This window comes from Netta rufina (assembly GCF_964035555.1).
Source record: "Netta rufina genome assembly, chromosome: 7".
NCBI lineage: Eukaryota > Metazoa > Chordata > Aves > Anseriformes > Anatidae > Netta > Netta rufina.
Genome location: NC_140130.1, coordinates 8,128,747 through 8,154,591, shown reverse-complemented (window position 1 = coordinate 8,154,591; position 25,845 = coordinate 8,128,747). Strand labels below are relative to the sequence as shown.

The 25,845-nt window shown below is 43.6% G+C and overlaps 1 protein-coding gene across 1 annotated transcript; it reads right to left on the bottom strand.

Moving 5' to 3' along the window:
* Positions 1-1,618: 1,618 nt before the first annotated feature.
* Positions 1,619-23,436, bottom strand: A1CF (APOBEC1 complementation factor; the record flags this gene model as incomplete). Its single annotated transcript, XM_084289725.1, is given in 11 exon segments — positions 1,619-1,770; positions 4,032-4,165; positions 4,820-4,956; positions 7,532-7,740; positions 9,019-9,289; positions 10,184-10,281; positions 13,374-13,533; positions 17,959-18,199; positions 19,745-19,875; positions 20,625-20,759; positions 23,338-23,436. Coding segments are annotated over 11 exon segments (1,767 nt in total).
* Between the last annotated feature and the right edge of the window lie 2,409 nt (positions 23,437-25,845).

Below are 25,845 nucleotides of genomic sequence, written 5' to 3'. Positions count from 1 at the left end.
CACTCTAATGAACTACTTTATAAATAGAAATAGTCTAATAGTACCACAAACTATACAGCTTATATGTGTTTGTTCCATTCCTAAGCAAAATCAAGTCAGCTGAAGTACGAAAATCCAAAACACTTGGCTCCTGCTTGTCAACACCTTGTCACAGACCATCGTAGTTGGTACAGCTATAGGGATACAGGAAAAAGTTCCACTTGAAACAGCAGAATGGCTCGCACAGTGCCACATTACATCATCTAGACCAGATGACAAATTTGGGGTCATATTTGTTGGAATTGATGTGCATCACCAACCCAGCCTGGATGAGTTCTGTACCCTGGTGGGGAGGTCGCTCCCCTGATTTCAAGGAAGAAGCTTGTTACAGGTTGTAAATTCTCCTGGTTAACCTCCAAAATGGGCTTTCGTGACCTAGGCTGAGCTGATTCAAGTCATCTTAGCCTGTGTAGTCTATAGGACTAAAACATACACTATAGTTATATAAGACCAGCTTTCTCCTGTATCTCTAGAGCATCGTTACTCCTTCCTCAGTCTGATGGCTAAAATAAAGGGATACTTCCCTCCTGCTGTAAACCAAGGGGCACTCTCAGCATCCTCAGAGCACATGCACACACTGGCCATCAGCAGCCGGTGCTCTCCAGGGCGAGAGGTACGCTCTCGAGAGGTACAACCATGTACTACTGATATACATGAATTACCCCAGCAAACGCTACTGATAAATTAACTTTCGCAAGAGTCATAACAGCCAGCACCCTCACTTGCTGCGTAAAGCAGCATTATTAGCCAGGCAGGGCTCTTTCCATCCTGCTGAAAAGTTTACTTCTATATCATTTTGTTCCTGTAGAGGTGTCCATTGTTACTAGGTAATAACTGAACTCTTGTGGTCTAATTAAGAAAAGAATTGGCCTGAATATATAGGGCTTTTCTGATCAGCCTTAACAGTCCAAAAGGTTTTGGACTATTGCACTGAGTACGCCATTAGATGGGAGGTGTTAAAAAAGACATTGTTTGTGGTTTTGTGACTTGTAGGTATGGCTGAGAAGTAGCAAAGTGAGAGGCAAGACTTTGCTGAATACTAACGTCCTGCTTTAAAATACAATCAGCACTAAAAAGCATGTAGACTAGCTTAGTAGGTTGGGCAGACACATTTTTGATCAATAGCTTTTTTCATTGGCTGTTCTCTGCTTGTCTGGAGAAATTCTGGGGTCTGCCTGGCTAAAAACTTGGGGTGAATGGAAGAGAGCTCCTGCTGTTTTCAGCATGGGCTGTTGCTTGTAAACACAAACACAATGGTGTGTGTATGTATGTATGTATGTATACATATCTATATGTAAATATAGATAAATACATATACACACATCTTAGAACCACTCATTTTTGAGGATGAGATTTTGCTTTCTAGTGTGAAAATCTGATTTTGAGCCATTTATTTTTTTCATTTCTCCTTTCTCCCTAATGTCCTGATATGAAACTAAAGAACTAAAAGAATGAAATGCCAACTAAAATCTAACTTTAGGCAACAGATTATTTTAAAATCATGAGGGTGTGAGAATTACCAGACAGATAATTTTTCTACCTGTGCTTGATTTAAGGAAACTATTTAATAAAGACAGAATTAGAATGCTCCATAACCATCACTGCGTGCAGCTACTGCAAAGGCAGGGTAGGCTTCATATGTGGCGTATGTTGTCAAATCTTGTCCCATTGTCACCGCTTGTTTGAGGTGAGTGGCTGTGACTGTTGCAGCAGCGTTAGCAATGGTGTATCCTGCAGGGGAAAAGAGATAAGAGATGGAGATTAAAGGGAAGACGTTCAAAAGCTACCATTGCCTGACATTTTTTGATGGGAAGACTTCATTGTCAATGGCAATCATGTCGTTTGTCAATGGGAAGACTGGAACAATCTGATTAGATTAAATAAATCATTCCTGGCATGTTTTTCCTCCTCATTAAAGGTACAAACTTGACAACTGTGGCTGGAAAATTAATGCATTTTCTCACCTATTATTTGTTAAACACATTGCCTAAAAAAATCCCCTCTTTGTTGAATATTTTTCCTTAAGCTTCAAATATCTCTGAGATGAGACGCTGGTAACAGTGCTCTTTACATGGACTCCCACACATGACAAAGGAGGGCAAGAAAATGAAGTACTGCATAGAAAATCTGGGCATATTTTGTTTCATAAAGACATTTGTACAGCTGGGAGAAAACATGGGTGTGACATCCTTTATGGTCAAAATGCATGCAACTCAGGACAAACATGTTAGAGAGGAGGGGAATTCCCTCTATGCAATATTGGGAAAAATATTTAGCAGACTGGATTTTTTTTCCCCATCAGATTCTAATGGGATATGTGGTTTCAACACTTCAAAATTTTCCATGGGAAAATGTTAGCTTTGCTGATTTAAAATGAATCACTGGGAAAACAAACATCATTTGGGGCTGGTTTGTCTGAAAGGAGAGTGTAGCATCTTGTCAAACAGACCATAGTATGCTGTTGTTATGAAAGGATCAAGAATTAAGACGAAGCCCAAATGTGGGAAGAGTAGACAAGATGCCCATCGGCTCTACTGAACCTGTTGCTGCTTCCAAACTACATCTCCCAGGATTCAAACTCTCCAACCAACCAGCTGGCAGTGGGATTGGCTCAAGGTCAGTCAGATCCAAATCCCATTGGGGCAGGGCCTGGAGATATTTCAGGTTGGAAGTTAGGAGAAATGCCTTCTCAGAAAAAGTGGTTTGTCAGGCATTGGAATGGATTGCCTAGGGAGGTGGTGGAGTCACTTCCCTGTTCAAGGGAAGGTTGGACGTGCCTGGGGACATGGTTTAGTGGGTGACACTGGTGGTAGGGGGATGGTTGGAACAGATGATCTTGGAGGTCTTTTTCCACTTTAATGATTCTGTGATTCTATTATTCTATGATACTGGGCATCACCAAGACTACGTTTCCTCAGGGAAGGTGTTAGCTTGGGAGAAAACATGAGAAATTCATGGGAACATGAATGTTGTGGTCGCTGAAAGTGTCTTTCTTGCATCAGCAAAGCGAGGTGCAAGATTTCAATTAGGAATTGAGAAATTTGTCACTTAAACCATGTTCAGCATCATCATAAGAGAAATAAGCTGCTACCTGGGCATGGCCTGGGCTGTGCTGGACTTCAGTGAGTGTGGACTGAGCACCAGTGTGTGCTGCTGGCAGAAATTTTAATGTATGTCTATTTGTTGCATTTCCAAGATAAATAAATAAGGGTGGATGAAAGAAAAAGGAGAGATTATAATTAAGCAGTAAGTGGAGACTGGATTCAATAAAGAGCCCATTTGGTTTCCACACTGCGGAAGCCTGCATAAACCCAGACAAATTGATTTTTCTGTGGCTTTTGCGGACTCCTGTGGCAGGAAGCCGGATAGATTTTTATTATTTTTTTTTTTAATCCATCCTTGAGACACTCCAAACAATTCAGTAGTACTGACTAATGCATTCCTCATGTGCAGTTTGGCATAAGTTGCTCCCACTACATCAGAATCACCATCATGCACAGTAAATGTAATGCCTGCAAGCTGGATTCCAGCTCCTGGCTTATGTTTTCCATGATTTCCCAAGCTCTTTTGGTAGTTACAAGAGCTGTTGGGAATGAACTCAAGAACTGGAAACATTAGTCTTCCAGCAGGGGTGGGAGAGAGCTGGGATTGGATCCTGGCTGTCACATTCATATTATTCCTTTGGCACATGAAATCCAAGGGGCTGGCTCAAGAGGAGGGATCCTTGCAGTAAGGAGGACCGAACCCATCCGGTGTGGCACTGGCCAGGGCGCAGCAGGAAGGAGACCCATTCCAGCTCTGGCTCTGGGGAGACCACATCTGGGTCTGGGTCCTACTGGGGGCTCCCAGTTGAAGGGAGGCATCCATGAACTGGAGCACAGTCAGGTCTATCCTCAGTGACCACGAACAGGTTAGTTCTGGACTAACCCATGGGGAAGCACGTTGGAAAAATAATACTGCAGGAGGCCTTTGCTGTACAGACCTTCACATACCTGGAAAAGCTGGCGCAGCAGGAGGCACCTCTGTTCCCTCGGTGGGAACCCCCAGTGTCTGCAGGGTGTATTCTGCTGCATAGGTTTTGGCTTCATCAATAAAGGCGCTGAGCTTGGGAGGTGTGAAGGGATGTCTGTGAACACAGCAACATAATAGCTTTTTGTTTTGTTTTGTTTTCCTCTCTAGGCCTTTCCTGCAAAACCTTCTAATCTAGCCATAGTTGGCATGATCCCATACATCAAATAGAAACATCATTTTACTGTGCTGATGCATCAACAGTAATACTTTTAGCAGTCTAGTTTCTTTGCTGAGATTATCGGCCCTGGGTCACATTTCGGTTACTACATGTTTTCAGAGCATGTTGTCCATTTTCAGTCCAAAAGAAAGCCTGCTTCAGTCTTTCTCATTAAAAAACACCACAAAAATATTTCAGATCAGAAGTGTTTAGGATCATATCTGGAGCCTAATTAGCAGCATGTTCCTACAAGCTGCTTTTCTTTTTCCTACATGAAATATTGTGTATTTTATTTTCTTACTAAAAAGCACCCCTTTGCCTACTTATTTCTGGCTTTCTGCAGTTTTTACACCACTGAACACAGAGTGCCAAGCACAGCAGACATCACTGTTGGTCTTTTTTTTTTTTTTATAATTTATTTATGGATGATTTTCTCTCTAATGTCTCAACAACCTGTAAATAGAGACCTGTGTTGTATTTTGAAGAGAGATGCTAGACAAAATCCACTTAAAAAAAATCCTAAAACCCAGAGAAACTTGAATAGTTACATACATGGTGGGGTTCTGGCTGGCGAGGGCGGGGATGGTGATTTTGTATAGGAAGAGCTGTCTTTGGTCTTGGCCCATTGCAGAGTGGAGCTGGTAAACAGGCTGTCCCCAGTTGTTTTTCTGGCAGATTTCTTCTAAGATCTAGGAGGGAAGAAGGGATTTGCTCAGGTTAATTGTTGCATGTAGCTTTCTTCCCCAGCTCCAGCCCCTGCATTGCTCTGCTTCCTCCCCTCCAAAGAATTTTCAGAAGTGTAGTGGCAGCTTCCTCAAGCCTTCGTGAGAAAATAAATGGCAGACAGGGTAGTAAAGCTCACCTTGAAATATAAGATTCATCTAAATGTTATATACCTTAAAAATGCATTTAATTCCTGAAGCTAATTATCACCTCATTAAATGGGATGTCTTTGTTTTGCTGATTAGCTGTTTTATTTCATTATCGGCATGGCCTTCTCTGAATTCTCCACAGAAACTCTACCTGTGCGCATCTTTTTAACCCCCTTAAAGCATTATGGTTCCATTCATCTTCACAGCTCTGGTGCCTCCCTCCCTTGGTGGGATACAGTACATAAAAAGTCCAGTCTTAAAAAAAAAAAAAAAAAAAAAAGAGGAAGGATAAAGGAAAAGAGGCTGTTTCTCTGTCCAATTAATTATTCAAGCTTCAATAGGCAATTTCTGCTCCTAGTTTGAAAGAGAAATGCTGGACCACATTGCCCTTGGCCTTAGCACAGATTATTCCACAGTAATTGGGAATCACTGTCTGGAAATGCTCTTGCTTTTTCTTTTTCTTTCTTTTCTAAACCCAGGGGCTATCTGCTGTCCCAGATGGGTTTGATACAGTGTGTTGCTCCTGTGCATCCCCACCAGTAGTGCTTGGACCATTTATTTTTTCTAAATAACTCCATCAGGTTTGACGCTCAACTTAGAAATTGTTGGGGCTTGGGGTTTTTCCTACTGAGCAGCAGTTGCGGTCTCCCCAGGTATTTTTCAGTGCCATAACAATTTGCATTTCAGTGACACAGTAAGGCAATTTGGCATCCTGAAGCTGAATACAAGACAAAAATGTTCTGTTTGGAATGACCCCAACCGACTTACTGTAGGTGTGACATTGGTCTTGCCAGGTTGGAGCCGAGACCCCTGGGTACCCACAGTCTGAGGCTTTCAGCAGTCCACCTTAAAATTATTTTATTTCACTGCTGCCTTTCATTTGATAACTACAGATCTAAAGTTTACTACTCCGTAGTGCTCACACCCTAGTTCATCAGATTTCTTGACCATGGTGACACCTGTCCCCTGCTGTTCCAAAGGCTGCATAAGGATGGTGCTTTTGAGATGTAACATCACCATTTAAATACTTGATGAGCAACATCTATTCATGAAAACCAAGTACCCCAGCTAGGCAGCAGGAAGGAAGTTAGGAGGGTCCATCCTTCACAGGTGCTATTGCAGTGTGTAGTGGGCAGAAGAGGCTGACTGATTTGGCAAAGGTATTAACGAGACCTTCCTGAAGCAAGCCATGGCTGTGTAAGAAACATTATTATGAGACAGCGGCAGTGAGGGAATTAGGCAACTCAGCTGAGGGAAAGATGTGCTCCAAAAATTATTGCTGCATGGCCTGCCACACATTGACCCTGCCATGGGGGTTCATCACAAAGATGTCAGGAGAGCAAAAACCCTGAACTGCACCTGCCCTAAGTCAGCCTGGACCACTTCACCCCTCTTGTGTGCTGGTAACATGGAGACAGAGAAACTTTGCAGGGGGAGAAAAAACACTCCGGGTTTCTGGGGAGAAAAGGATGCTTTGGGAGACATTTAGCAAATGGAATGCTGCGGCAATTTTTTTTACTAGACAGAGGTGTGTTTCTGAAATCTGAGTGAAATTAACTTCTAACATTGCTTTGGATGATTCAAGGGGAAAGGAGTTGCTGTAGGAGAATGACCTCTGAAACTCGAGGAATTTATTCTGCTCTGTCCCCAGCCAGCTGTCTGGATCCCAGTCCCGCATGCACAAGCACGTCAAAGCTTCCTTGTGCAACCAGAGCTGTTGCATTTGTCTGGGCTGTGCAGTCCATCAACTCCTCTTTTCCCATTCCATTTAGGTTGTACATCGGTGGTTCAGGATTTCGGTTCTCAGCATCACGCAAACCCTGATCTCCTGCCAGGACTGTGTCATATGTCAGCATCAGGGGAGACAGCACAAGCTGCCACACATGGGTCCACCCAGATAATGTGCTCCACATTGTTTTCCTTTTTTACTGCATTGGAGCAATCACATCGAGGCAGCAAAGCTCTGTGCAATGCCATGACCCTTTTGCAACACAGACAATTCTTTTTTCCTTTTTTTTTTTTTTTTTTTTTTTTCTGGCAAAGTTGCTGTTTTTCTATTTATGTGAAATAGTTCCTTGGGTGAAAATTTCTTAATTTCTTTACTCCTCAGTGCTTTTATGGAGGGGTAGTCCTAGCTGGATTTCATCTTCCACTCATGGAAGTTTATGAAAATTCTCCCTTGAAGGAGAATGAGTGCTGTTCTCCAGCGAGGTGGACGGCACTGCAGGATGCAACTAACAAGTGTTTTCTTGTTTAAATGTATTCCAAGAGTTATGAATAGATGTAGCTATCAATCACCAGTTTAAATTCAAGCAAAGGCTGTTTTTCTGAAAGCATTTTGAGCAAAGGCAAACCCTGGCCAACACATTGACCATACTTCGCACACACCTACCTGAGGAGCAAGTTTGATCCCTTGGGGCTTTAGTGTGACGTGATTCATCGGTGTGAGCTCCATTCCTGGCAAGAGGTCGTAGAGTTTATCCTCTCCCCTCTTGTCTCCTTTGAGCTGGTATCCGCGCCCCAGGCCCGTGTACGCCAGGTAGCCGCGACCTCCCAGTCCTCTAACTCCCGCAGCCCCTACAGGTACATTCATGTAAATTTCTAGGAATGTAAGAAGGCATTAAACTGAATCAAATCACCGGAAAAATTACCCTGATTGTCCCTGAAATGGAAAAGTTAGCCCCACTGACTGAGTTTGGGAAGGAGGTAGGCAGGAGCCCCCCATAGCCTGTTGCTGGGCTTGCACACTTGGCGGTGCAAAGTTATAGGGGTACCCCTGCTTCTGTCTGACCCAGTTTCCATCTCCTCTGCTCTGTGCTGACAGGTGAGGTGTAACTTTCCATTGAGCTCATAGACAAGCCAGTTTTGATTTTATAACACCTTTCTAACCAGATTTGTAGTCAGAAGTTGGAGAAGGGACAGCTGATGTCACTTGCCACCCACCAGCATAATAACAGTTTCATGAGGAACTGTTTATATGTTTATACAGCCCCTCCCTTATATGAACCAAAGTGAAATTTTCGGCCTCTATTACATTTTCATTTTTGTTCAAGGAGCCCAATGAGCACATGCATTTATTTTTCTGGTAGTCCCCAAACTTACTTCTGCAGGTACCAAATGCTGTCTGCAATTATATTTAATCGGGGGGGGGGGGGGTACCTGAATGCAGGGATTTGATTCAGTACCAGCTGCAGACACCTGGGGTCAAAGGCAGAACCTCAGCAACCATCAGAAATACTCTCTATTTTCATAGGTTACTTATTATTAGATTATCATTAAACAAAAACAAAAACAAAACAAACAAACAAACAAAAAAAACAACAACAAAAAACAACAACAACAACAACAAAAACAGACGAGTCCATCTCCCAAAGCACAAAATTAACGGCTTTCTTGGTTTCAGTTCTGGTTCCCCACTCGGCTTCAGCACAATGTGACCTCCCTGGGAAATGCTGTGCCTTTGGGTCAGAAGACATCCGAACTGGCAAAACTTTCCTTGTGGGTTTCAAAGGAAAGGGGAAAAACAGCACAGAGTTGTGCTGGTGGTTGTATGAGAGTTGGCTCTGGAGGGAGGTAGGGAGGGAAGGAAAATGGTTTTATTTTGTTTTCCCTGCTGGGGCAAAACCAGGAGGATTCATGGTTTATTTACCCTGGAAGGAGGGTGATCTGGAAGCTGTCTAAAGCTTGCTCCAGGAAAATGGTTATTTTTTAGTACCCTGCTTAGCCTGCTGGAATATCACTGTGTCTTTGGGAAGGGCAGAGCCTAAAAACTGTTTTCTGTCCCTTCCTGAAAGGGACATCCTCAGCATGAGGATGCAGCCACCCAAGCACGGGAGGAATCATTTTGTAAGAGCAGAGAATTGGCATGACTGCAGTTACCTCGGACGGATGGGGGCCGGATGATGCTCCTGTTGCTGAGCCCCTTGGCAGCTGGAAAGTGGAGGTTGGGGATAGCAGCGTAGGCATGGGGTGCGTAGAAAACCGGGGCACCCAGGTAGGCGGTGGCAGGGTCGTACATGTGTCCAAAGGCGTAGGTGTACTCTCCCTGCAGCATCGTGCCTCTGCCACCTGTGCCTCGGGTATATCTGACGTAGCTGTCCTTGTCGACAGGCTTGGCTAACGTCACCTCTATGGGGGACCCATCCAGCACCTTCATACCGCAGGAAGAGTGCGGGAGAAGCACAAGTGTAAGGCAGTCTCCGAGATACATGGGGATTATCCTGTCTAAGAAGGCAGCTTCCCCGCATGGTTTACTAACAGACTGGGAAAACGGAGAAAACCACCCAAACCAGCCAAAATCTCCCTCCCACAGGTGGAAGGAGGCACTTGCTGGGTGAAGGTTCAACGTGTAGAGAGCATCCAGAGCTGACACCAGCCAGCAGAGGCTAATTAACTGAATTAGCAGAGTTGTGAAGCCCTTGAAAAGGCCTCACTTCCCTGCAAAGCAGCACCTAAGTCAGCCCGATTATAGGTACTCCTATGGAGAACAGCAGTAGCACTAAAAATAGGAACGGGGTTAACACCTCTTTGGGAAAAGCTCTTACATTACAGCAGTGTGAATTACATTGCAGCGCAAGAACTAAATACAGCAACCTCCTTGCAAATCTGCTTCTGAATTTGGAGCAGATGTTCTGGGTTGACCTTGTTTGTCCCTGTTTACTATTTACATGCTTCCCTTCCAGTGTTTTTGTTGGCAGACATGAAACACTTATGTGAGTGCAAGCCAAGGGAACCCATAACCCCTCATTTTCTGGTCCTCATTTCAGTATTGCTCCAACTTTTTTCAGAGAGGTGAACTACAGTCTGATCTGGGCAAACATTTATTATGAATGCAAAAGGAAAGAAGCCAAAAAGAACAGTTTGTGAACATCAGGGTTAAAAAAAAAAAAAAGAAGAATTCAGGAGCATAAAAGCAGCCTGAGAAGTGAAAAAAGGACTTGCACCCTTAGGGTGTCTTTGTAGCTAATAAGCCCGGCAGCTTTGTTTCAGCTGCATATAATATACTGCATGTAAGTCACAAAATAAACACTCAGAGCAGCTTTACCTTCCCATTCAAGGCTTTCATAGCTTCAACCGCATCTTCTCTTTTATTAAAGTGCACAAAGGCATAGTCTCTAATTTTCTTTACTCTTTCTACTGCACCTGTGGAAAACATTAGAATATTAGTTGGAAATAGGTATTAGCTAGAAAATATGTATCAGAATGAGCAATTGTGTTGGTTTGTGAGCCCTTCAAGAGCAAAAACTGGCCAAGGGTAGAGAGAAAGTCAATGGTGTCTTCTTACCTCTTAGGATGCATATACCATGAGAAACTAAAGAAAATGTCTGTGTTATTTCAAGCAAAACTAGAAATATTTGAAGGCAAGCACCTGTATGGTTCCCATTAAACTAGAGTGGTTTGCTCCTGTCCAAAATGCTCCGTCTGAGGTTGTCTTTGGTTTTGTGTTTCACTTCTGTGACAGATCTCCAGGAGCTGGATGGCTGAGCAGGACACTTGGTGTTCTCACACTCAGTGTTGTTCTCTTCTGTGTCTGTCCTCTACAGCCTTCCCGTTCCCTTGTCAGATGCTCTGCTACTGGGAACTTTGCAGCACCCAAATATTCTGGCTCTGAAATAACCACACTGGCACCTGCTCCCTGCAGGCTCAAGCTTTAGGTATCTACCTTTTCTCCTCTAGTTGTTCGTGTTTGCCAGTCCTGTCAGTTGTCAACCAGCCTAGCCAGTGAGGCTATAACACACCTAAAAGTATCCTTTGGAAATGTGGCTAATGGATGCAGGATGACTTTTCTGTTGGTTTCTTTCCTTTTAAAGCTGAACAGGTGTACAGGGAAATATCCAATTGCCGCAAAAACAAAAAAACAACCAAACAACAACAACAACAACAAAAAACACTTACTTAAATAACTGCAGAAGGAAAAATATTTCTTTGGAGTTTAAGGGGTGGCATTAGGAGCTCCAGTGGGTTATAAATAGCATGTTTCAGCCTATAACCCAAGCAGCCTGCATGTCTTCAAACTGACACTGAAATGGCAAGTGGCTGTTTGTGTCCTTCTGGGATTGGAGGATGATTTTCTAAGCCAAAAATTAAGGTCATTATATGCTGTTGTCTCGGTTATGAGTTGAGGCTTTAATGAACTCTCTGTGTTTTGAAAATCCCCCTTCTGCCTCCTGAAAATTGCTCTGTGTTATTGATCCTCACTCAAGCCAAAACCTTGCTCTTTCCTATTTATGGGACTAGGTGGCGTGCTCCCACCCCAGCAGGACGAGCAGCTGCGTGACACCGCAAGGAGAATATCATACCAGTTAGCACCTTTGGAGAGCGTGGCCTTCCTGCTGCCAGGGCAGAACGCCTTGCTGTGGGAAGGTACAGACCCGCCCCTTGTTGCTGCTCTATTTCAGCATCACCCCACTTCAGCTGCAAAGTCTGGAGCCCATTTAACCAAATGAAAACTTTGCCAGGGCTCAGGATATTTGCCAAGATCTCTAGGGAGTGAGGGCAGGGCTTGTTGTTGATGAAGTGATGCATATTTCTACAGAAGCCATCCGGCACTGAATTTGGCACAGATTTAAAAGGGGTGATACTTGTGTTGTGTTACAACTTGGGATGCATATGTAGCATTCCTGGTAGTGTCTGTGGAGCTTGTGGTGATGTGGTAATTGCTCTGTAATGGGGACCTCTGCCTCGTAATTCCTCTCATTTGGGTACTTTTTTACTGGATGGCTTGTTATTGTCAAAACAGCTTCTAAATTCCCCAGATCAAATGTACACTTCAGACAAGTGATATTGAAATGTGACCCAACAAACATAGCAGATAACCAAAGTGGGAGGTGAATCATTTCAGCTCCTTGCTGAGTTGCTTGATTGTAATCTCACTATGACTTAAACTGCATTTATTTTCCTCAAAACTCAGGTTTTGCTTTTTCTAGGCATGCTTTTTTTGAAAGTATGGCACCACTTTAAAAAGGGCATTCTTGGTTTCATTCACAATAATTAAGGCTTTCCTTAAAAAAATTAAAAATAAAAATTCCAGCATGAGAAGCAAAATGAGAAACTGTTGAAAAGACAAACTAAAGAAGATTCAAGTCTTCTGTTGTACTAGAAAACTTTCCTTAGGAGCAGAGCAGATGACTGTTACTGAAGTGTCAAATGGATATAAATGTGTTTCTGGGGAGTGTGAGCAGTTCAGTGATCAGGAACAAAACTGAATAAATAAAGGAGGAAACAGTTAAGAGAGTGGGATGATACATATTTAGCTTGGAGTTAAAATGGGATTTCTAACAGCTTGATGGTTACTTAAAGTATTAGCTGGTAACATTAGAAGGACGGAAAAGACTTGTTAAGAGATCTCTTGAAGATCTTTGCATTGCAGCCTATTAAAAAAAAAAAGGATGGAGCAGAAATGAAAAGTTGGTGAAGGAAAAATGAAGCTCTGTAGTGTATTTTTAAAAATTAATAGAAGGAAGTTAATAGGAACGATATGAATGGCAATTTCACATTGCCAAGCATAAGTTACTAATGCCTAATGGAATATGCGGCTTGGAGAGCTGCACAAATGGGTTATTTTTACTCTGTTGTTTTTGGGTGGAATTTTCTAAAACTGGAGCAGCTCAGAAGTAAAATCTCATTTGAAAGCCAGCAGGATTTTTATTCCCCACAAACATATTTGCTTTTTTAAAATCTCACCCTAAGACCATGCAATATATGCCATGAAAATACCATCATATCCCGCATAAAATGATAAGCACTGGTTATTCATAAATTTATGGAAGATCATTTTTGGTATGAAAAAGAAAGAATTCAGCATTTAGATAGCTTAGATAAAAAGCAGTTGAATTAAACCACTCTATTTCTGTCATCATCCCTTTCTGTAGATGAAGAAAGCAGAAATCACCCAGCTGTTTTAACAACTCTCTTTTTCAAGAAGAGTCAAATGACTCAAAGTTGTTTTTATGATATAGGCATCCTCATGCAGTATTTTGGATCTCTTCCAGTTGCCAATCACCTTAAAAAGGTTAATAGTGTTAGCTGTAAATTAATCAGCCCGTAGCAGAATGACATGTTATGCATGTTGGATGGGAGCCTTCAGCATAATAGCAATTTTGCGGCATTACACATGAAGATTTCACCATGGAAAAACTGCTACTTTGTGTCTTCCTTTGGCATTCTATGAATGAAGAAATACTTCCATTTGCAGTAGCGGCACTTACTTAAGGGCTGTGTCAGTGGGTTCCTACCTTGTTTGATGCTGTTGAACTCCTTTTCTATAGTCTCTTCGGTGGTCGAGAGCATGAGGTTCCTCACATAGAGGATTTTTACCGATGACATAGTGTCTTCATCCACCTCCACTTCTGGTTCTGCCCAGTCAACAGCAATAGGGTGTCCCCACAACTGGATCCTTCCTTTAAAGGGATTGGCATCATCAGTGTCAGAGAGGCTTAGGTTCCTCTCACTTCTGTTCAGAGTTTATTTCATATGCAGTATGAACAACAGAATAGGCCAATTATACAAAGAGGGCCAAAATAAGCCTTTTGTGCTCAAAGTGTCTTTTGCACCACAAAAAAGCCTTTTGTGCTGCCTTTTAGTGAACTCATTTCCAAAAGCAGATGGTCACGCTTTCACAGGTTCCCACTAGCATCTTAGATGCCTGCAGAAATGTAGCATCCAGAATTTAAAAAGCAAATTTGTGGCACTATTCACTAACATCTGCATTCCCTGGAATGCTCTCTGAAGGGAAATATTGTAATGGGTATACTTCTCTTATAAAGATCCCTGTTGGCTGCAAATATTTAATTCCCTAGGAAATTGGAAAGGGATCCAGAAGTCCCAGGGGATGAAATGAAATAGTAAAAATCAGGATGTCTCCATGTGCAAGTATTTGAAGCATGGTCCACACAGGGTGAAGTTGCAACAGAAGCAGTAGAAAGAAGGGAAACAAAAAGTAATGAGGCATAAAATAGGGTATGGATAAGAAGCATATGGCTTCTGTATAGAGTGGATCAAGCTGCCAAGGGGCAAAGAAAAAAAACAGCAAATAAAGAGGTAGTTAAAAGTTATGTTTTTTCCATGTGATCATGCTGAGCTCTGTAATCATTTGCATTGAGTTACTTAATCTATTAAGTAATTGATTAACCAATTCATGCAGCACTTGCAGGGGAAGCAGGCGATCAGGCCCAGTCAGCATGGGTTTATGAAAGGCAGGTCATGCCTGACGAACCTGATCTCCTTCTATGACAGAGTGACGCGCTGGGTGGATGAGGGAAAGGCTGTGGATGTGGTCTACCTTGACTTCAGCAAGGCTTTTGACACCATCTCCCACAGCATTCTCCTCAAGAAACTGGCTGCTCTTGGCTTGGACTGGCGCACGCTTCGTTGGGTTAGAAACTGGCTGGATAGCCGGGCCCAAAGAGTCGTGGTGAATGGAGCCAAGTCCAGTTGGAGGCCAGTCACTAGTGGTGTTCCCCAGGGCTCGGTGCTGGGGCCGGTCCTCTTTAATATCTTCATCGATGATCTGGACGAGGGCATCGAGTGCACCCTCAGTAAGTTTGCAGATGACACCAAGCTATGCGCATGTGTCGATCTGCTTGAGGGTAGGAAAGCTCTGCAGGAGGATCTGGATAGGCTGGACCGATGGGCTGAGGTCAACTGCATGAAGTTCAACAAGGCCAAGTGCCGGGTCCTGCACCTGGGGCGCAATAACCCCAAGCAGAGCTACAGGCTGGGAGAGGAATGGGTGGAGAGCTGCCAGGCAGAGAAGGACCTGGGAGTGATGGTGGATAGTCGGCTGAATATGAGCCAGCAGTGTGCTCAGGTGGCCAAGAAGGCCAACGGCATCCTGGCTTGTATCAGGAACAGTGTGACCAGCAGGGCTAGGGAGGTGATCGTCCCCCTGTACTCAGCTCTGGTGAGGCCGCACCTCGAGTACTGTGTTCAGTTTTGGGCCCCTCGCTACAAGAAGGACATCGAGGTGCTTGAGTGGGTGCAGAGAAGGGCGACAAAGCTGGTGAGGGGCCTGGAGAACAAGTCCTACGAGGAGCGGCTGAGGGAGCTGGGCTTGTTCAGCCTGGAGAAGAGGAGGCTCAGGGGTGACCTTATCGCTCTTTATAGGTACCTCAAGGGAGGCTGTAGCGAGGTGGGGGTTGGCCTGTTCTCCCACGTGCCTGGTGACAGGACGAGGGGGAATGGGCTTAAGTTGCGCCAGGGGAGTTTTAGGTTAGATGTTAGGAAGAACTTCTTCACTGAAAGGGTTGTGAGGCACTGGAACAGGCTGCCCAGGGAAGTGGTGGAGTCACCATCCCTGGAAGTCTTCAAAAGACGTTTAGATGTAGAGCTTAGGGAAATGGTTTAGTGGGGACTGTTAGCGTTAGGTCAGAGGTTGGACTCGATGACCTTGAGGTCTCTTCCAACCTAGAAAATTCTGTGATTCTGTGATGATACTTAATGTGTAACGAAAACTGATGGCCACAGCCTTGCCTCCGATCAGTGTGAATTGCTGTGATAAGTATTTCTTCCCAGTTCTTTCAGCACATCTTTCAGGAAGAAATCCTTCCCCCTTCTCTTCAAGAGTGGCTGATATCTGGCCACTCACCAATATCCAGAGCCCTAAATTCCACGTGCTTGGTCTGTCACCCGTTTTTTCTCTGGCAATTTTAATCAGCCTAGCAGACAGTGCTTTGGATACACAATAGGGACCATTTTCTGGCTTAGCAGCATGGTTAGTGCTGGGTATTTCCTCCAAAATAATGAAATAAAATGTCTGCCTCTTCTGCAAGTTTCCCTCAAAATAGTCCTGTCTGTGCTATTCTTATTACTTCTCTGATCTTTATGATATGATCTTTATGATTCTCCAAGGCCAGGTGTATGCTAAAACCTGGAAGATACCTATGTTGGTAGAAGGAAAATGAGACAAAACACTCTGGGAGGCATCCCGTCTTGCATCTCCACTTGGATAATCTAAGATAGGATAGGAGGTCCAAAATAGAGGAAAATTAGAGGGAAGGGGTAGAAGTTGGAGACCTGTTTTTCTGTAACAGGAGTTAAAAGATGAAAAACAAACAAACAAACAAACAACACTAAAATGTAAAGGGGCTGCTCCCTGCTAGGAAGTCCTGTGAATGAGCAAGGAATTGTGGAGCTGGGACTGCAGTTGATGTTCAGCTTCCAGCCCTGACCAGTCTGATGAACAGAAATAGCAGCTAATGGCAGCCAGCTAAAATGAAAGGCCATGCTCTATTTTCTAAGTTGCCATGTTCAGTTCAATAGTGGAAATAACAACCTGGCTGATTCATAGCAAGGAGCTAAGTTTGGTTCCTGCTCTACCAGCTTGCTAAAACCCAGTCTTCCTCCACCTCTCTATTTAACCAGGAGACAAGACAAAGCTTTCATAAAAAGCATCTTAATTTTGAGCTTTTCTGCCTCTTCTACAAAGCTTCCTCAAAGAGCAGTGAGGTTCAGAGTCAAGGAAGCAACTTGATAATGATATTCAATTTCACATTCATCCAATGCATCAGCTGGAGACACATTCATTCCTGGCTTGAAACCTTTTTCAATTTCCTCCCGTATGCTTGGAACATCAGAAGACTCTCACTCCCGCTCAGGTCTCTGAAATTCCCAAATTCCTAACCTGTTTACCAAGATGTCCCTAAATTGGAAATCACTAGCACATTGCACAAGGCTGTTCAAGACTATGTTCTCATTCCCATCTGTCTCACTGTCTTTGCTCAGGATTTCAAGTGCTTTGCTCTCTCAAGGCTGCCATCAGTGGTGGTGCCTGTGCCTGCTCCTTCCATCCTTCTCAATACAGAAACCATAAGAAAGTTATGCTGAAGCACAGACTAACAGAAAGTGCATCTATAATTAGGGAGCTGCTGAACTGATGCAGAAAATACAGAATAAAAAGAAAAATAATCTGCGTGAGATACCCCACAATAGCAGGCATACTCAGGTATATATTACCTCTTGCAATCAAACTAATTTCTGACAGTAAGAGAAAAGGTTTTAAAATGACAAGATTTTTCATGGGCTATCATGTAGAAAGAAAGAAAATTGGTGGGCATGATGTGTGAGGATCAAGTGTCAGAACAGAAGGTTTATTGGAGTCTTTCATCAGCAAGTGCGCTGGCTTTGACAAAGCAGTGCAGGAGCTGCTGCTGGGCATATGAAAGCATGAGAAAAACAGTGAAATCACTGCAAAGGCAATTAATGTTGTGTCTTTTTTGCATATCACCTATCAATCTTCTCTTTGCTTCACTATGTCCCCCAGCTCTAAATTACATAGACTTATTCTCTATATAATTTTTAAATTCTAATGAAATTCCTCATCTGAGGTTTTCTTCCCACATGGAAAATAATTTTCAGGAACATCCTCAGTACAATGTCAAGTCTGAATATGGTCATATTTCCCTAAGTGATGCTCCACAGGAGGTCATAAATGAGGCCATATTTTACATACAACTCAAGATAACCATGGGATAATATATATCCCACAACAGAGCTGAATGGATAAAACAGCTAGATCCATCTAGCTATATTTTAATAACTTCAAGCTCTTAAATGAAGCACCTGGCTAATGAGAATGGTGGTAAATCAGGCTTTTCAGTGAATCACCCACCCTACACCCCAGAGTCAGGGCATGTCTGGCAGCATGATGGGCATAATGGGGTCCCTCTTTGCTTGAAGTGAATCGTTGGCAGCCAAAATGAGAAAAATCAGTAGTGTTCCTTCCCTTGGGTATATGTTTCCTCTGGAGACTTCTGTGCTGTTATGCATACACAGGCATCTGCTAAATTGAAGCTGCCTCTACCACCCTCACCATCTGTACTAACCTGGGAGCAATTTTCGCCTGGCCATGGCTGCTGCCCGGTGGCTTTCATATTCCACAAAAGCAAAACCCCGGTTTTTGGTTTTATCAGCTGCACTTGGGTAGACAATGACATCCACAACTCCATCCGTGACTTTCTTCATCTCTGCTAAAATTTCCTCTCGCTTTTTTGTTTTGGGGATCCCCCCTACGAACAGGCGGCAGTTGTCCACGCTGGCACAGACTCCCAGGAGACGCCCATTCCTGCAGAAAAATGATATTGTTGGTTTGTCAGGACCCAAGATCACTTCTCAGAGAAAGGGGAAAAAAATCCCCCTTCTTGTCCCAAAACACAAGGCCAAATGCAAGGTCTCCCCCTTCTGTGGCACGTGTCGTTTGGGATGTTCCAGTGGTCTCACTCAACACAAGGGGCTAGTTCCAAAGGCTGATAATCTGCTAAATTTGACATCAAAGTAAAGCAGCATATTTGAAACAAGGTACTTGAGATCAAGAGAAAACAAAGCCAAATTTTGCTTTTGACTCTTGAGAGTCTCTCTTTTGCTATTTCCAAAAACGATTGCTACCAGGCAACTGTGCTGAGCAGCTGGGACACCACTGTGATTCTTGCATTGCGGTCAGCATAAGCCAGGTTTCATTGTGTTCACCAGTGACTTGCAGCTTCCCGATCACCAGAGAGCCTCACAGTTGAGGTCTGGAGAAAGAAAATCCCTTGTTATGGGGAGACAACATTTCAGGCTTTATTGATGCCAATTGCTGTGCAGACCCCCAAAGCAAAAATGTCTTTACATTCACTTTACTCACACCTTTGTGGTCCAACTACCCCTTGCAGGTCTGGAGAAGTCATAAATTGCTTTAGAGGCATCTTTGGGACAAGACAAGTAGGCAGAGGAGGTGGAGGTAGCTGAAGTCTGATCTTTAAGATGCTCCAGCATCTGATATAAGTCATGTTTCCAAACCCTCCCTATGTGCCTTGTGACCTGCTCATCCCTAATGTTGCTAGTAAAGCAATTCACAATCAATATTTTTCTTTAAAATAATAAAAAAATAAAAATAAAAAAGGAAGAAAGAAAAAGAAATAACAAAAAGAAAGCCTTAAAATTTCCAAAACGGTTGATCTCAAAATGCTTTTTTAGCAATTGCATCTATTCATCCCATTTTGAACAGGAAAAAAAAATTAAATGGGGTCGAAATCAAAACAAACCATATTGATGGACCCATATGTTGTTGATTTCTAGGTGTTTTGTTCCCAATTTTTAGTCACAAACACGAGGGATTTTTCTGTTCCTATTTATTAGGAAATGTCACTGTTTTGCCAATTAGTTTTCATCCCATTTCACCATTTTTGTAATTGCTTGTGTCTCCCAGAACATATCTGCAGTATAGCTCATGTGAGACACAGTGGATAGGAATACATCAACAAAAAGCAGCCCAGAAGGGAACATGAAATAAACAACAATGGTTAGACATCATTGGTTTTGATCAATGGTTTTGATCCAAAGCAAAATATTTTTTCCAATGTTCTCGTAGAATTTTTTATTTTTATTATTATTATTTTTCTTTAAGGAAGACATTTCCTGCAAAAGATTTTGTCTCTGAGTGCTATGTACTGCCTTTGTGCTAGAGCATAAAGCAACAAATGCACAGGCAGAAAAGAAATGACTGCCTACTAAAGTTTAGGTATCTAAAGAAGCTTCCTCTGGGCTGTAGGGAAAAATATGCTGTCCACAACAATCCAGATTAATACATTATATGATTTAAAGTTGATGTGAAGGTGTATGCCATTCTCACCTAATTTCATAATTATTGAGTTGCTTTATTGCATTCTTTGCCTCCTGTTTATTTGAGAAGGTCACAAAGGCGTAGCCCCTATTGTTGCCATTGAAGTCCATCATCATTCTCATTTCATAGATTTTGCCAATCTGCAAATAGAAAGCAAAGTCATTCGTAAAGAACTGTTTGCCAGGTGAGGTGTTTAAACAAGACTGGGTGCTTTCATGTCAGAACTCTTCAGATATCTTCATCTACAGGATAATCATCCAGAGCCTGTTCTGCTTTCACACAACTTTCTGACCCATAATAGAAGTCATAAACACAGGCAGCAAGTGCTTAGGTGACAAGGGAGGAGGGCAAAGTTAGCTCTTCAGCAAGGTGAGCAAGATTTTGGCCACTGACCTCAGCAGCCCCAGGGTTGTGGTTCTCACCTGCTTATGAGGTTTATGTTCCAGTTTTGAGGCTAATGCATCACACAGTAGAGAAATAAAAAAAGAAAAAAAAAAAAAAAAAGACTAAAAAACAGGAGGGATGAGGTGCAGCAATGGAATTGCATGGCCATTGGTGTCGGAATGGTATCACTTGCTCAGGCTTGTACATGAGTGATTGGGTGGCTGTGCTCATTTCCTAGGTGGAGGACAGTGTGTTTTATATGACTGAAGTCTAATTTACGGAGGGAGGCATAGCTGGATGTTTCAGTACAATCTTCTACACTAAGCAGGGCCAGCTCCAGTGTTAGATCAGCCCTGGTCATGGTGAGGAAACACCACAGAAGGAGCTGGAGGGGCTGCCACCAAACAAAGGGTAATCTGGTCCAAATCACCTCCAGTTCAACACGGAAATGTAGAGCTGATCTTCTGTAATCTCTGCAAAATATCTACCTCTCATAAAGTCTTACTTTTTCACACAGTGGTATAAGTTCATCTTCAAAGAGGTCCCGTGGCAGTTTCCCAATGAAGATCTCGCAGCCTCTCTCTGGCGGAGGGCCATCCCAACCCGGGGGTGGGCCACCGTATTTCCTTTGCCCATTTTCCTGCCATGGAGGAAAATAAAACGATGATGTAGTGGATAAAATCAGTCCCTTTGTGAGGAATGACACTTTGGGCACACCCTGTTAGTGCAGTGCCAGAGGCAAACACCCTCCTTTCTTGTAAAGAGCATCTCTTTGCAGGCTCAAGGGAGAGGGGGCAGCGTGCACTGGCTGCCCCACTGCTGTATTGGTACCGAAAGGCTTTAGCATCCGAGCTAGTATGCTGGTGATGTACTGCAGAAGGCTCTGGTTTACAGCTGGTTGAGTTCTGCTGAGGAACATGCATCAGCACGTTGAAGGGGAGGCCATTTCCACAGCTCAGCTGTCCAAGATTCAGACAGTCTTGGAAAACGTAGGGGAAAGATGACGCCCATCCCTCTACCACTTTCTTTCTTTCTTTCTTTCTTTCTTTCTTTCTTTCTTTCTTTCTTTCTTTCTTTCTTTCTTTCTTTCTTTCTTTCTTTCTTTCTTTCTTTCTTTCTTTCTTTCTTTCTTTCTTTCTTTCTTTCTTTCTTTCTTTCTTTCTTTCTTTCTTTCTTTCCCCTCCCTTCTTCCACCTTCTCTCTTTTGCTCCTTCCTCTCCCTCTCCCTCTCCCTCTCCCTCTCCCTCTCCCTCTCCCTCTCCCTCTCCCTCTCCCTCTCCCTCTTCTTCTCCTTCTCCCTCTTCAGCTCTCCTTGTCCTGCAGTGATGCCCTGTGCCTGGAGGGGCTGGGACTCTGGTCATTTTTCTGTTTTTGCCTCCTGACATTTCTGTAGCCATTTCTCCCTCTGGGATTGTTCTAGGCAATGGCTGATTTACAAAGAAGGCCTGAAGGACCTAAGCCTGCAGCAAACAGGGATCCTGGTAGGAATATAAGAGTATAGCACAAGCAATTTCAGTTTTCCTAAGCCTATAACCAGCCCTGAAATATCCATGCCCAATCCCGTTTTGAAAATGTTTTCAGCATAATAATGAAGCTGTTTGAATTTATGAATGCATTTTCACAGCAGATCTAATGAGAAGATCATGATGTTTCAGGCTGCTTTTCTGCCCCCAGTTTGGCTGAACTGAGCACATCTCTAGCATGGGATTTTTTATCTCTTGAGCCATTTGTTAGAGTGATGATTGTATGTTGTGTTGCTGTGGTCATCTGTGATCTTCACTGGCATGTCAGCTGGAAGAAGGCCTTGGTGACCTGCAGAAATGCTACTTTCATCAATAACGGTCTGCAAAAAGCCAGCAGATTTTTACCTTCCTACTTTAAGCCAAGTGAGAGACAATCAGATTTTTTTCTCATTTTGTCAACATATGTGGGAGTGTCTCCTAGTGTGCTAGGAGACATGGGAAAAAATAAAATCTACTCTCAGTCTGCAGTGGCTTCATTTGTGCCCTGAAGGCTGAATCTCAATGAACTTATCTTGGCAATGTCTCTGTGGGGAAGGAGAGCTTCATTGTCCCCTTTGAGAAGATATGTGAGCCTGGCAGCTGTTGAAGAAGAAGGTGATGGTTAGGTTGGAAAAAAAAAAAAAAAAAGCCCAAAGAGATGTGGAAAAGAAAATAATGAGGGAAAAATAATAATAATAGTAAGAGAAAATGGTAAGGTTGAAGGAAAGGGAAAAATTAGGAATAAGAAGATTCTGGGTGGGCAGCAAAGCAGGAATCTGTGGTTTAGGAATGAACTATTGCCAGATGTGACAGTATGAAAAACTAAAGATCAGGGTAAAGAAAGTCACAGCAAATAAAACACACAAAGAAGCTATTTATCTTCTCCTGGGTCAAGTACATCAGGAAGGCTCCTCAAGTGCAACAAACCCAATGTTGTTCTGGTCCTGGGGCACACACAACATTAAGGACCATAGGAAAATGCTTTTTCCCAGGAGTCCCCTTTTTGCTTTGGTCTGTTGTGCCCTCTAGTGCTACGCAAAGCAAGCCAAAGTTCACAGCAACCACCTGCCTGAAATTCAGTTTTCAGTTACTTTTTCCAGGATGCAAGGTAAGCCATATTTCTAGCAAGCACTTTTGAAAAATTCATTTGTTTTGGTCATGCTAACTAGGGAAGACTTCCTGAGATATTTTTGAAGGACTTGTCTGTTCCCCACCTGCACTAACCTACCCTGCCCTTGGGCCTTGGAGACCAGACTGAGAGCAAACCTGTGGCTTTTGGTCAGGTAAGACACTTGTATTTTTTTTTGCACTCAAAGATCTTTAAAAAGAGTAAATCTGGTGGTCACTTATGGGACTTTCTATGGACAAATCTGTGCTCAAGCTCTTCTGAAACCTTGTTTAGTGGGTTTTCTTTGCTACAACAGCACTGCAGCCATGGCTTTCAGACAGCTATCCCAACTATTCCTGGAATATATCTGTGCTCAGGTTTTATTTCACCCTTCTTATATTGACAGGGGGAATACTCTGGCACCTCATAAAAGACAGCCCCTACTACACGAAGTTTTGTGCAGGATGCAAACTGAAGAGCAGCAGAGAGGGAGGAACAAACAACCAGCACTTGCCACGTGCAGATTTGCTGCACAAGCTCCTGGTGCAGCACTGCTTCAAGATGAAACCAGACACCGTGTGCAGAAGGACGTGACTGTGAGTTCCTACCTGGATCAAATTATATCCTGTTCGCTGAATTAATGCACGGAGGGCGGCTTCTTTCTGTGTGCCGGTCAATCCATCCCCGGATTTGTGATTTGATTCCATTGTGAGTGATTATCAGCAAAAAATCAGGTTAATTAGGGGTGCTCACTGCAATCAAATTTAAGATAAATTAAATAAATTAATACAGCTAGGAGGAGAAAGTCCACCCTCCTGAGAAAACTAACAGGATCATTCTTCCTAAATGAGTCATTCATTCTTCCTAAATCAGTTGTTTTGAGATAAAATAAATAAATAAATGATACCACAGACAAAAAAAAGCAAAAATATCCCCCTTTTCCCTGTTGAATGACAGCAAACCCACGATCAGATCTTGTCCAGTGCTCCAGCAACATGCAGGGGATATTGCAGCATACCTGAGCAGGTGTGTTAGGAGGGAATCGCATGCAAGGTGCCTAATCTGCCTTAAAGTAGGAGGCAACTTGTCCTTCGTGGCATGGCATCCCGTTGATACTGGGAAGGCAATCTGGCACTCTGCCCAGCACTCTGTAAGAGGCGTGAGACATAGGTCCATATGTGGCCTGTTTTTAAAACTCAGGAACATGGGAGAACTTCAGATCTGTACTAGGTTCAGGGCTGCGACAACCTTGGGTTCAGATGTTTTGATTCAGTGCTGTAGTTTTAGGTTGTATTTAATTAAATATTATAATATTTTTTAAGTTTACTTTTTGGGTTGAAAACACCATAAAGCTGAAATCTGAATCTGAATTGGGCCACACATGCTGGCAAAGGACTATTTTTAAGACAGACTCCTCCCTGCCTATAATTTCAGCCTGCCCATTATTTACCAAATGGGGAGCTTCAAGCCTATGCAAACATCATATGCATGGGCACGTGTAGAAATGGGTGTGCAAATGCAACGCTGAGCTTGAGGACTCACAATGTCATCACGGATGCTGTCATAGCAGGAGATTGCCAGTGAAGTCTTCTGAAGGGAAGAATTAAGCAGATAATTAAATTTAAATAGGTGGATTATCTTCAGTGCCAAAAATGGGGCGTGAGCCCATGTTTTTGCAGGGTCTGAGCCTTGTGTCACTTGGGCTCTGCCACACTGAGCTCTGCAGGCTTGGAAATAGAGACATTTGTGTAACAGCAGATTTTGGAGCTATTTATTGTGCAGGCTTGTGGGATGTTTTGGATGTCTTTTTGTTGTGTTCCCAGGCTCTCCTGTGTTTCAATTGCTGCCGATGTGCGGGGGCTGGGAGATGGACTGAGCCATGCAATAGCCCTCTCCCATCTCTAATTGCAAAATGAATGTTTTCCGCAGCAACTGGAGTCTGATTATTGTTTTGGTTTATATTTTATAGAATCAAGTCTATATTTAAGCATTTGTGTGTGTGTGTGTGTGTGTGTATCCTTCAGACCAGAGGGATTTCTTTAATGACTGGAAAGCATGGAGAGAACTCAGGCTTTGCAGGGGAGGCGTGGAGGTTGGTGGGTACCCGATGCATGACCCAATCACGCCTTTGCCCCTGCCGAGGGCAGCAGCAAAGCCCCATTGATGTTCATGGTTTCTCCTGCAGAGCTGGGTTTTGGCATGGCACAGGGCAAAGTTTCCAGGCTGCTTAAGAAAGTAAAAAAAAAGGTCTGACAGTGCATATTGTATGCACTTGTTCCATGATCGGTGGTCACTCAAAGCAAACAGTTAAAATCCACATTGGTTCTGCAGCCTCCCTTGCACAGGCAGAGGCATGCTCTATATGCCTTATGGAGGAAAGTGCTGGTGTATTGCTAATTTAGCCCCTTGTATTTCGCTGTGTCCTGATTTCACCAAGGGCTTGAGTGATCAAACTGCAGTACTGGGATCAGTGCGAATTTGCACCAAGTTTCACTGGTTGGGATTTCATCATGTGTAAGAGCCGCAGTAGGCCATGCAAAGGTGTGAACCACACCAGCGCTGAGAGGCTACATCTCATCCCCACCTCAAGGGCCACGCAAAAGGCTTTGTCCCTCTCCGTGGGACACATCAGTGCTGCAGAGGCAGGTGCAAGGGCTGCAGCAAACTGCTCAGTAACACTGAGGGTGGCGGGCTGCTGGCGCTGCGGCCACACAGGGAGCTGCCTGCACATCTCCATTCCTTGCCGGGATGTGAAGCAGCTGGACTGCAGCCAGCCGAGCCTGGCAGGTTTCCATAGCAGCTGAGGTTCCCAGTCCCATCCCCAGCGGCGACCTAGATAGACAGCAGTGCAAGAGCATTTCCCCCTCCCCCCCCCCGTCTCCTGACAAGCTGGCTGGCTGCTTCAAACGTATTTGCATGGGGTGCCTTAGATGCCATACATCTCCATGCCTCTCATCTGAAGAGGAGTACCCCACACACATCCCAAACCCAGGCATAGCTTCCAGTAATGTTTCCATCCAGGCAGCAGCTTCTTTCTGAGCAGATAAAGCGAGCCATGGGGAGGGTGGAAGGACGGGAATAGCACATCTCTCAGCTGATGCATTTACAGCAGAAGC